Genomic DNA, 13,170 nt, shown 5'->3' on the forward strand with positions numbered 1-13,170 from the left:
GTGATTGGAATGTGGTGTTTGAAGGTCGATTTCTGAAGAATGTGTATAATTTGTTCATGGGTTTTGCTATGATTTTCATGTCGGTTCCCTTGCATATTTGATTAAGTTTATTGTACCAGTACGCGACATATGGATTGGTGATGAAATGTATTTTTCTCTTGTCAGATTTTTGTGCAATGTTTGTTGTGAGGCTGTTGTTATTTATTTTATCACGTGCTATTGTTTTGACTTTGTTTATATAGGTTAGCGGGTAGCCCCTATTTGAGAATCTTGTAGTTAATTCATTTATTTCGGTGGTTAGAGAAATTTGGGTGGAAGAATATTTAAAGGCGTTAAGAAATTGGTTCAGCATGACCGATTTTTTGTATGGTTGGGGATGATAACTGTGGAAATGCAAAAGCATCCCCTTATTAGTGGGTTTTCTATATATGCTGAAATTTAGTTTTTGTCCTAATCTGTGTATGGTAAAATTAAGGAAGTTCATGGAGTGGGTTTCTGCTTCAATTTCTAATTCAAATTTTAATCTCTGATGGATGTTATTAAAAACCTGAAGGATATTGTTTATGGTCTTCATAATTTGAGGCAATTTGCCTCCAATGCCACACTGCTCCAATTTGTGCAGCAGTCTTCCATGTGCAACAGTAATTGTTGCTGTTCTGATAGTACAGCTTCACTAATAGTGCCTTTTCTTGCAACGCTGTTGGCATTGCTGCTGTAGTGCAGGCAAACATCTACTGTATGATTCTGAAGAGACTGCTTTGTTTTATACAGTATGGTAGAGCCAAGTAGTGATGCTGTGGCAATAACTTACGATTATGCAAATAATGTAAGATATTTGCATAATCGTAAATAAGACGATTACGAGTTACGCGCCATACAGTGACAAATTTTGTAACAAAATTTCCCCTCCCCCAATAAATGACGAGCGCATTCTTTATTGTACCTGTTGTCCAAATTTCTCTTCAGTACGAGCCTTAGAACTCGCTCCAGAGCCCTCTACATAGGGATACTTTAATTTTAACCAACCTGTATATACATTCTGAAGATTGCTATAAATAATGTGTCCATTTATGTATGAACTATCATATCTTATCTGTGTTGTTTCCAACTAATTTTAGGCACTGTTTATAACAGATAGAAGTAAGAAAACATATTTGAAAACTGGAAGAAAAGCACTCACTTATTAACTTCAGCCGTTTGATTTAAGCTTACAAAATTTGAAACTAAATAAATTCTCTTGATTAAAGATCTAGAAGTTGATGAAATTGAATCAGGTGATACACAAGCCTGATGTAACTGATTTTGTTGTTTGTTTGTTATTTGGTTTTTAGGAGCATTAGCAACAAAGGCCATATTGCTCCGGGGATATGCAGTGGTAATTCCCTGACCTTTCTGCATCCCCTGTATTTGGTAGTCATGGGCTTGAACCCCGGTCTAATCAAGAGGTGTGTGCTACACACTGCTAGTAAACTGAGTAAACTCTATAATGCAGTAACTGAGTTGACCTCGGTTCAAGGCCCACTTAACTACTAAATACAGTTAATTACTGTATTCTTGCCAACATGATTAGATGTAAATTGTTATACCATAAGTGCCATTATCTTATATGTGCCCACAATGTGTCCATTTATGCCAATATACAAGAAGAACATAAAAATAATTAAAGAAAATCATAAAATTTTTTTAATGATTTTCATTAATTATTTTTGTCAACTTTTTAAAAAATTTCACTCCAAAGCTTGGCAGTCAATCAAAATAAGAACAAATTGCAATTTAAAAGCATTTATGTAAAATTTTCATTTTTACAAAACTTCACAAAGGAACCCACTTGACAGCACTAACCAAGGAAACTCACTATCATGAGCCATTTTGAGAGATAACACATGAAAGGTTTAATGACAAGATAACTGCAAAAATTGTGGGCCAGAGTAACCTAAAAGATTTTTTTATATTATAAATAGACAATAACACCTACTTTCAGTAATGAAAAAGTTAAGAACCAACCACAACTCTCACAACACAGTCTTTCTGCTCTTGATATAAACAAAATAAATGCTCACATAACACAAAGGAGAAAATTTAAGATATGACATTGCAAACACTGACAGAATAGTACTATCCATATACAGAGTTCCACGGCTTTTTTTTTTTTTTGGAAGAACAATACAGGCAACTCTCGGTTTATTAACGAGTTCCGTTCCAAGACTTTGTTAGCAATAAAGCTATGTACTAAACATCGAATGGTCTATACAATATGTTTTATTATAATGTATATGTTATGATTTATCGTATCCGGTACATAAAGTAAAATAAAATAAGAAAAGAATAAAAAAACATGATATCGTACTTGTTAATTTTAATTAAAAACAAAGAGTTACAAAATAGAAATAAAGTAAATGAGTACTAACGTAATATATGTACTGTATGTACATACATATGTATTCAACTTTTACTCATCAATATCTTTATCAGAGTTCAATAATTTCCACATAAGTGACACTAGGTGCACATGAGGTAGATGGAAGGGTGTCTGATAATGAAGAAAAAGCTGAGTTTTCTACTTTTAAAAAATATGTTTTTATAGAAGACTGCACAGTTAGTTTCTTTTTTATTTCAAGTCTCACTGTAGGATGCTAGACATGTAGCACAAACATCTCTTTTAACTTTTGCAATTCTTTCCATATTTGCATCTTCTTCAAAGATTGTCAACTCCTCAGAAATTGATTTAATAGCTGCAGCCATTTTCTGCCTTGTAAACGTTCTGGGAGGCTATGAAATATCAGGTTCTTCTGTTACTTCCAAATTTTGATGTGTCTCTATTTCAATTATTTCATCAGTTGTTAAGTCCACAAAATGAGAGTCTAAAAGCTCTCTCACATCATTTAAATCGCTTTTTTAAAAATATATTTCAAGCCACCAAATGCAGAACTACACTTAACAGTGTCTATAAAACGACTAACCACGTTTGTTGTTGGGCAATGCGAAAGATCGGCCAGGCACATTTTTTGCTGTGTGTTCACAGTGCTGCAATTATCTGTTTTATGTACCTTTGCGACCAGAAGAAAAAGGGATGGGGGAAGCTTCCCTTTCCCGGACCCTAAGTGAACCAATGGTTGACCATCTAACATAACCTACGCAAAGCAAGTGATGATCCTATTATATTATAATAGGGGGAATCACCAATTTATTTCCAACGAGAAAACATTTTACGCAGCATGGAATGCAAACCAACATATTTTTACTGCCTACATTAGTTTTATTAAGAACAGTTAAGTATAATTATCATATAATAATTTTCTGATAATTATTATAATGAATACATTTTTAAAAGTTTATTTATTTAAATTTTACAATTATGTTCGTTATACATTTGGTATTTTATAAGGAACTCTATGAATTGTGATGTTCGCTTTAGTGAATGTTCATAAATCGGGAGTTGCCTATATAGGGCATTGAGAAAGCACAAAGGCAGACTATGACCCCTGCACTTGCCAAAACAGTATATGCTCATGCCATCAAGAACTTCTAACTATGACTTTGGATGTCAAAATCTGTCAGTGGTCAACTGCTACTCCTAATGAAATATTCAAGGACTATTCATCTGCTAAAGAGCAAGAGAACTGCAAGAAAAAAAGAAATGAATAAAAGTAGAAAATTATGCTACAAACAGCAATGAATTTCTATTAGTGATTTTGTGAATTTAGTTATAATTTGAATGAAAGAACAATGGACATTTAAATCAGTAGCTCATTACTATATTACAAAAGGTTACAAAAGCTACTAAGCTGACATAATCTCAATGTATAACAGAATTCAACTAATAATCAGTCATTGTAATAAAGTATGGTACCATGTTGCAAAGATGAAATTTCTGGTTAATACTTACACAAAGATGATTAATCATCATCATCATCATCAGCCATTCTCAATCCACTGCAGGATGAAGGCCTCTCCAGCAACTTTCCAGTTCCTTCTGTTTTGAGCACTGCCATCCATTTACTACTCAAAAACTCATGAATTTCATCTATCCACCTCTGCCTTTGTCTTCCAGGTTTTCTTCTAGCTCCTCTTGGGTACCATTCTGTTATTTTCTTAGTCCATCTGTCATCATGTCTTCGAGCTATGTGTCCTGCCAGGACCATTTTAGTTCTTTAGTTTTGATAAGAATGTCCTTTACTTGAGTTTGCTGCCTAATCCATGTGTTTCTCTTGTTATCTAACAGTCTGATTCCCAATATAATTCGTTCCATTCTTCGCTGTGTAGTTCTTAGCTTCTCTTCCATTCTTTTGGTGAGTGCCCAAGTTTCACTTCCATTAGTCATGGTGGGGAGTTTACATTGGTTCATTATTTTACGTTTCAGACAAACTGGGATATTGCTCTTCAATATGTGACTATATTTCCTGAATGTTATCCATCCAAAATTTATCCTTCTCTTGACTTCCAGCCATTTATCATTATTGCAGCTAATAACTTGTCCCAGATAAGTATATGACTCCACCTTTTCAATTACTGCTCCTTCAATCATTATTTTCCTTTCCGTGGCATACTTGTTCATCATTACTTTTGTTTTAGCCATATTCATCTTCAGTCCAAAATCCTTACTAACTGTGCATAACTGATTAAGATTTTCCTCTAATTCTTTGGGTTCGTGGCTTATAACCACAATGTCATCTGCAAATCGTAAATGGTTTAGGTATTCTCCGTTCACGTTGACTCCTTTCTGTGACCAGTCTAATCTTCTGAAAGCTTCCTCAAGGGCAGCAGTAAACAGCTTCGGAGATATTGTGTCTCCTTGTCGAACTCCTTTCTCGATTTTAAATTTGCTACTGTCTTTGTCTAGTCTAATAAAGGATGTAGCACTCTCATATATTTTCTTCAAAATCATAATATACGGAGTATCTATGCCTTGTCTTTCCAGTGCCCGAAACATTGCCTTATGCTGTATGGAGTCAAATGCCTTTTCATAATCCACAAATGCCAGGCATAATGGTGTTTTATATTCATTTGCTTTCTCCATTAGCTGTGATATTACGTGAAGGTGATCCACAGTTGAGAATCCTGTCCTAAAGCCAGCTTGCTCTTTCGGTTGATTCTCATCAAGTATTCTTTCTAATCTTTTAGTAATGACCCTTGTGAACAACTTGTAGATATGGGATAACAAGCTAATTGGTCTATAATTTCCAATTTCTGATTTATCTCCTTTCTTATGCAGCAAAACTATGATTGCATTATTCCACTGCTTAGGCATCACACCTTTTCTAATGCACTTTGTGAAGAGCCTTGCCAGTTTTTGTGTTATGTCTCTTCCTCCCAATTTTAACAACTCTACAGTAACTTTATCTTCCCCCGGGGCTTTCCGATTCTTCATTTTCTTCAATGCATGTTCTACCTCATCAGGAAGAATATCGGGTATGTCGTATGTGTTGCTACTTTGCAATCCATGTTCCCCACTGCTGGTATCATTCCCTCGCTCCTTGTATAATTCTCTATAGTAGTCTTCTGCTATTTGAATTATGCCTTCTCTGCTGTTTATAAGTACACCATCGCTATTCTTCAGTTTCAGTATCATTTGTCTTTCTGTATTACTGCTCATGGCTGCTGATTTAAATCCTTTGTTTTCCCTTAATGCTTGTTCTACTTTTCTTGTGTTAAATCTTCTTATGTCCTCTCTGAGTCTCTTTCTAATGGCTTTGCATAACTCAGTATACTCAATTTTCTCCCTGTCAGTGTTTTTCTTGATCTTCATTTGTCGTCTTTGGTTCATCATGACAAGTGTTTCTTGACTAATTTTTTCTTCTTTGGATTTCTGTTTCCCTACAGGTTTCTTGGGCTTTATCACTTTCAGAAAGTTGTAATATTCCTCGTCGATATCTTGGTCCTGAGCAGTCTGCAGAAGCTCAAACTTGTTCTTAAGTTCCAGTACATACTGCTTTTTCTCCTCCTCTGTTATTTCAAAGACCTTTGTATTATTTACTCGAGTCAGTTTTTTCCTTTCCTTTCCTACATCTATATCAAGTGTACATCTTACCATTCTGTGATCACTTCCAACATTTACTTTATTCAGGACGGTAACATCATTCACAATATATCTTCTGTTAGTGAGGATGAAGTCGATTTCATTAGTTGTTAATCCATTTGGACTCTTCCATGTCCACTTTCTGTTCACCCTTTTCTTGAAAAAAGTGTTCATTACTGACAGTCCTTGAGATTCTGCAAATTCCACAAGTCTTTCACCTCTTTTAGATTAAAAGATGATTAAATACATATATAAATTAAACATTAAAAAAACTTACTTCGGTTTTTTTTCTTCTGTTTTATATGGTTTTGTACGCTGGTAACGGTCACCCATTCTAGTGCCTTCCAATTTCCCAACTAGTGACACTACCTCACCGGTTGCTTCATCTCGAGGTCGACGTTCAATAAGTCGTGTATCAGCTTGTAAAACAAGATTAGAATTCTAGATAAAAGAAAAATTTGTCAAGTGTGGTAAAGAATTTAGAAATTATAAACTTCAACATAAAATTTAATTACATTCAAATGAAGATCTGGTGTACGTTTTTTCAATTCAAGGTTTATTGCATAAACCATGAATTTAAAAAAATTTTAACACAAAAATGTGTAAACTAACTGAATAATTCACGTAATGTGTTGGATACAAAAATTTTATTACTGATGTTTTATCCCAAATATAAATAGTTAAAGTGATATCATCAGTCCTCTGACAGACACTGTGATGAAATCATTAGGAAAAAAACAACTATTTAACCGTCCAACATGGAGTTCAAGTAACTCAAATCCCACTGGGTTGGAAACTCCAGTAGAATTCAAGAAAATGGTTGTTAATATAGAAATTACCATTAAGGTTAAAGGTAATAAAAAACCAAGTTACCATAAAGTTTTATACATGCAGGGTGCATGTATAAGGCCTTGAATGGATTCAGCAGGCTCAATGCTGATGGGATTCTTCCTCTTGCTCAGATTACAAACCTGAGGGGGCATAAGCTGAAATTGAGGAAAGATAGTTGTCGAATAGATAAGCAGAAATTTGCCTTTAGCCAACAGTTAGTTGTTGATTGCTGGAACAAACTTCCATCTGTCGTTGTGGAAGCTGATAGCTTGAATAAATACAAGGAAGAAGTGGATAAACTTTTGGAGCGAATGGATGGATGAAATGGCAAGGGTTTTTTTTTGGCTGATGCTGTATAAGCTTGCTTTCTTGCATCGTATGCCTCTACTAATGCTAAATAAAGTTCAAATTAACATGTCCAATTCTCAACAGTTAGAGATATGGCTGTCTGAATTTCAAAAAAAAAATGGATACGGAGTTTTCAATGGTAATAAAAACAGAATAGGGAAACATGTATCTGGTGCAAATAAACATTTTAATAGGTATGTGTCTGCTTATTCTTATTTTTATTACTTTTTAACACAGAAAATGCCATCGCCATAGCTCCACAACCATTCAGAATTGCAGGTTTCTATCAACTTTTTATTTTTTCATTGTTTTCAGGTCTTGATTGGATCCTATTTTTTTTTTTTTTTTTTTTTTTTTTTGTTAGTTGTTGGCGCATCGGCATCTGTGGCCATAATGCACCTTCTAAAGTTTTTGCATTTTAGTCTAATCCAAGCCCGAGGTGGGATTCAAATGGCAGAGAAGATGGACGGAGGCCATCAAGGGCGAGATAACCAGAAGATATCTACCAGACCTCCAGAAAAGCTACCCAAAACAGCCGACCTGGTACTTCCCAGGTCGGCTGTTTGACATCTCTAATAACAGGACACGGACCCTACAATGAGAAGCTGCACGGATTCGGACTCACTGAGGACCCCAACTGTACGTGCGGGGAGACAGAAAGCTGGAATCACATAGTGTATGAGTGCCCACAATATGAAGACCTCAGAGGGGTACTTATCACAAAAATAAGATACCTACCAAAAGGATTGGAATTCCATTTCACAGATACTGAGGATGAATATAGAGCATTATCCCAGATCGCACAAGACCTCTTCATCAGGAGAAGGACATTAATCACCATCTACAATGACTGACATCAAGTACCACTATTGAGACACCAGCCAGCACAATGTAAAGGCTGAAACTAAAGATGAGGGACACAAGCACAAGGACGGAGCTTTTCCCATGAGTAAAGAAACTTGAAACAATAGCTGCCAATAGCCATATGGCGATCTGAAGAGGGCACTCTAGCCCCCTTCACCTTTATACCTACTTCCTTGGGGGGGGAATTTTTGTCCTCCCCTTCTCTCCACCCTATATCTTCTACTCTGGTGGGACATGGGCATGCCCCACTGAAAACTGGGGCTACCTACTCTATTGGCCCCATATTTGTCTTTCTCCCCCAAGCCTTCTGCCTCCCCCCTCTCTATCTATACGCTAGTGAAAGCCTTACATACCAAAAACTTAACATGTCTAAATTACCTTACGCCCATAACTTGGCCTAGCAAAACTAAGCGATTCTACCCCATACGTCGATGCATTTCTTTCTTTTATTTTTTTATTTTTTTATTTAGGTCCTAGCTGCCGAAATCTCAGGAAATTAAGTGGCAGGACCTGCCAGAGTGAAACAGACTACTGGGTTCCTGGCCTGCCTCCACGGGGCAACGTTGGGCCTCAGTAGGGGCCCAGCAGCTAAATGACCAGATGAACAACGGTACAAGGCATCACACATATACAAAGTCGATACACTTTTAAATCTCTGGCTTTTCCAGTCAACTGGTTCACCCACAATGTAAACTATGTGGAGATGGGGGGAACCCCTGGTGCCGTTTGACCCTAAACACACTTTACCTTTGGTTTGGGATATCACCAATATGGCTGCCTTACAGTACGGACGTGTTGTTTATCGCTCTGCAATAATTTGTCTGAAATATGTGTTTTAAATGTAATACAGTTAATAATTATTGGTTCTAGTTGAAGATCAACCAACAGTGGATTCATAGGGTGAGACTTATCCAACTTTCTAGGGAAATATAATCAGATTTTTACGTTCTTTATCTATTTCCTTTGTTGTGAGACAAGTCACCATGCCGCTCACAACGAGGTAATGGAGAGTGCTCTGATATAACGCGGCTGCCACATTCAAATCTGATTCTTGACTTGGGAGGATTCGCGAATTAGTAATTAGTACTCTCTGGGCTGCAAGAGTGCCCCACCATTTTGTGTTACTTCTATCTTTGCGGAACTAAATTTACCATGTGCTCGCGTAACTAAATGTACCATGTGCTCAGTGTTTCCCCCCTTCCATAGACATACCATGGAAGAGACAGATCTCTGTAATTATTGTTCAAGTTGTGAAACTGATTTCACCAGCGTGATTAGCACCTCTGAAAACCATAACAGGAAGTAACCCTGTTTTCTAGGAGCACTTTCACACCTAGGTGTTTCTCCCCACCCCCAGCTGACAGAGCGGATAGCCCAAAACTCCCATAACCAACTGTGTGCCCTCAAATTAAGCCACGGACTTGTGGTGGGCATCATTTGCCATCATTTTCAGTGCCTTATGCTACTAGTTTACCATACATCCGATAATCCAAACTGTACCGGTTATCCGGATTTCGTGAAATGGAAGTAAGAACAGGAAAACACAATGATCCCTAGGGCCATAGTGACGACCCTGTTATTGTGGAACTCCAAGACGAAGAGGAGGACCCCCCCGTTCTGGATCCCAACTCATCAAGCGGAAAAATCGCAATCAGCTGATCCACAAGTTTGGGCGGGAAACACGTTCCCAGACAGAGACTAAAGAACAACCAGAAATAGCCGCATCACAAAAAGACCTGAAAGAAGACAAACAGCAGAACTCACCCCTCGACCATGACATACCAGAGGGCACCATATATGAAAAGACGCTATTTCTCAAAACCACACTTGAGAATATTTTCAAAGAAAATTCAAATAGAGTGTCAGCAGCACTGAGATCTGAGATTGTCACAATCTTCCACAAGATGGAGACAATCCTACATGATGAACATCTTGACAAAGAGAGAGTTACCACACGACTACAGGCCTATATGGAATGCGGGGAAAGTCAAATGCCACAGCGCGCCCCGACATATTCAGAAGCGCTGAGGACCCCAGCAGAAACGCAACAGACAACAACGCACCAGAAGAGGAAGACGCTCCTACCAACACCAAACCTGGTGATACTCAGACCGAAACAAACAGGAAAAATTACCACAAGCGAAGACCTCAAAGCAAAAGTAATAAATAACATGAAGGAGGACCTGAAGCTAACACGAATAAAAGGGATGAGAAAGTTAAGAGATGTAGGACTGGTAATAGAGACAGAGACCAGGCAAGAAATTCAGAGCATCATTGAAAACGCAAAGATTGATGCCCTTGGATTAACGGCCCAGCCACCCAAAAGGAAGGGACCGAATATATTAATTTATGATGTTAGCCCAGAAATTACAGCCACCCAGTTAGCTGAAGAACTTTACCACAGAAACCTCCAATGCGAGATCCCAGACAAGCAGCTGCAAGAAGTGATAACACCAAAGTTCCACATAGAGGCGAGAGGAGGCTTAAAAAACAGCTGGAGTGTGGAACTAATCCCAGAGGCGTGGCAAGTCCTAAAGGACCGGACAAGGGTCTACATAGAATGGGGAAGCTATCGTTTTCGTGAGCGGGTGGCAGTACCGAAATGCTTTAAATGCTGTAAGTTCGGCCACTCCAGCCACGTCTGTTCCCAGACGGTCCCAACATGCGGACATTGCACTGAAAAGGGCCACGAATATAAAGAATACCCACACAAAGACAAGGAAGCCACATGAGCAAATTGTAAAACAATGAAACTCAAATATACATACTCAATCAGGGATCCTAACTGCCCAATCTATATAAAAGCCAAGAGCACCTACCAAAACAGAATCGATTATGGGTACAAAAATTAAGAAATAACACAACCATGATCAAAATAATACAAACAAATGCCCAGTGAGCAAAAGCGGTGGCTGACCAGATTCGGGTCAAGGCTGATGAAGAGAACATAGACGTTATTATATTACAGGAGCCATATGTCCATGCAAGGCGGGCTACCCACTACAATATAAAGTGATCCACACAGAGGAAGACACCCTGTGGGCAGCGGTATTGGTCAGAAACAAGAATATTACTGCAATAAGAATAATGCAACTATGCACAGCTTGGGCAGCCTGTGCCCAACTCATCACAGCACAGGGTTCCCTCTACGTGATGGCTCTATACAGTAGACCGGGACAAGAAATAGAGATCGCCATCAACTACCTATGCTACCTACAGAACACCCTGCCAAACGAAAGAATCATAATAGGCACGGATGTAAACTGCCGCTCCCCGCTATTGTATAGCGTTACAGATGATAACAAACAGATAGCAGCTTGAGAATTACCTGACAGGATCACAGTTAGCGGTCCTAAAACCAGCCACACCAGTTACCAACATTCTGTAACACCCTCTGAGAGGCCACAATCGACATATCCTTAGCCACTAGGAACCTGGCGAACCACGGGGCCAACTGGAGGGTGGAGGAAGCCTGGACCACCTCGGATCACCGAGTTATAACTTGCACAATAACAAGAGCAACAACAATCAACCAACGATGCCATAGATATGCAGTTGCCAAAGCGGACTGGCCACTATTCAAAGAACTACTGACCACAGCGATCAACAGTAACCCACTAACCCTGAACCCATTGAACAGCCCGGACGACCTGCAAAAAGGTACTACGGAACTGATGACAAATATCAGTAACCAAGCAATAAGAAAAAAACACCCCCAACTGGGGGCAGTACCCTGGTGGACTCGAGAAATTGCCATGCTCCAGCGGCAAACGATAAAAGCAAGGAAGGACTTACAGAGGGCCCACAGATCATGGCCTGCAAATGAAGTCAAAGCCCTGAGACAGCAATATAGGGAGATAAGAAACCGCTATACTGATGCCATTAAGAAGAGCAAAAGAAGCTCTTGGGAGCTCTTAGTATCCACAGAAGGAAACACTGATCTCTGGGGCCTAGTCTACAAGGTAACCAGCAACAAAATGCCCAGAGAGGAGGTGAATGCCACCACCAGGACCCGGCAAGGAAACCTTACCACGACCTGGGAGCAGTCAATGGACAATATACTGGATACAATCTACCAGAAACCAGCGATGCCGATACTGCCAGCACAGAGTGAAATATGCAGCAATGCCAGTTACACCAATCAGGCAATGGAGCCCCCCCTTTACCAATGACGAGCTCAGCGTGGCAGCTAGTCGAGTAAGAAGCAAGAAATGCCCAGGTCTCGACATGATTGAGCCTGAAATCATAAAGAAAACTGTTGAATATGCACTGTACCTATTGCTCACACTATACAACAGATGCCTGGAAGCTGGTCACTTTCCAAAGGCATGGAAAACGGCCAACTTAAAACTAATTCCAAAAAACCCAGAAAGCCCAGATGCATATCGACCCATCGCACTGCTCTCGGTGGTAAGTAAAGTATTCGAAAGACTACTTCACAGAAGAATAATTGCTCACTACGGAAAAGCTGGACTCCATGCCGCGAATCAGTATGGCTTCAAGCCAGGGATGCACTAGGAAACATACTCAGGACGGTGCAAGAATGTAGAAACAAGTACCTGCTTCTCATCTCGGTTGACTTTGCTGGGGCATTTGACTCACTTTGGTGGCCAAGCGTCCTGACGAGGTTGAGGGAGGCAGGGTTGCCAACAAACCTATTCAAGGTCATGGAAAACTATTTATCACATAGAAGAGTGGAGATCAACGTAGAATACCAAAAGGTCACTAGAGAAGTGCACAAAGGCTGTCCGCAGGGGTCGGTGCTGGGACCACTACTACAGAATATGGTGTTAGATGAGTTCTTGATGATGGATCTGGGACCCCTCAGGACACAAGCATTCGCTGATGACCTGATATTGACCGTGGGAGTGGATCCCCGGGTCCAGTTGGAAACCCAAGCAAACTAGGCGCTGCAGCAACTCCAGCAATGGGCCGCAAAACACCAGCTTACAATTTCACCCATAAAGACCTCTTCAATCCTGCTTAAAGGAACCCTGCAATTGCGACGACCGCCACAAATAAAAATTTACAATGTCACCATTAAGTTTGTAAACCAACTTAAGTACCTAGGCGTGGTCCTGGACAACAGCCTCTCGTTCCAGCCGCACCTA

The 13,170-nt window shown here is 39.3% G+C and overlaps 1 protein-coding gene across 1 annotated transcript in view; it reads right to left on the minus strand.

Annotated features, from left to right (window-relative positions):
- Brr2 (U5 small nuclear ribonucleoprotein l(3)72Ab) overlaps positions 1–13,170 on the minus strand; it is a 570,943-nt gene that overhangs the window by 551,485 nt on the left and 6,288 nt on the right. The window contains exon 3 of the mRNA XM_090384330.1: positions 6,294–6,457. Within this exon, the coding sequence (XP_090240456.1) occupies positions 6,294–6,457 (164 nt within the window). The remainder of the gene's footprint in view (positions 1–6,293; positions 6,458–13,170) is intronic.

Source organism: Mastigoproctus giganteus, chromosome 11 (genome assembly GCF_048544385.1).
Source record: "Mastigoproctus giganteus isolate SK-2022 chromosome 11, ASM4854438v1, whole genome shotgun sequence".
Lineage (NCBI taxonomy): Eukaryota > Metazoa > Arthropoda > Arachnida > Uropygi > Thelyphonidae > Mastigoproctus > Mastigoproctus giganteus.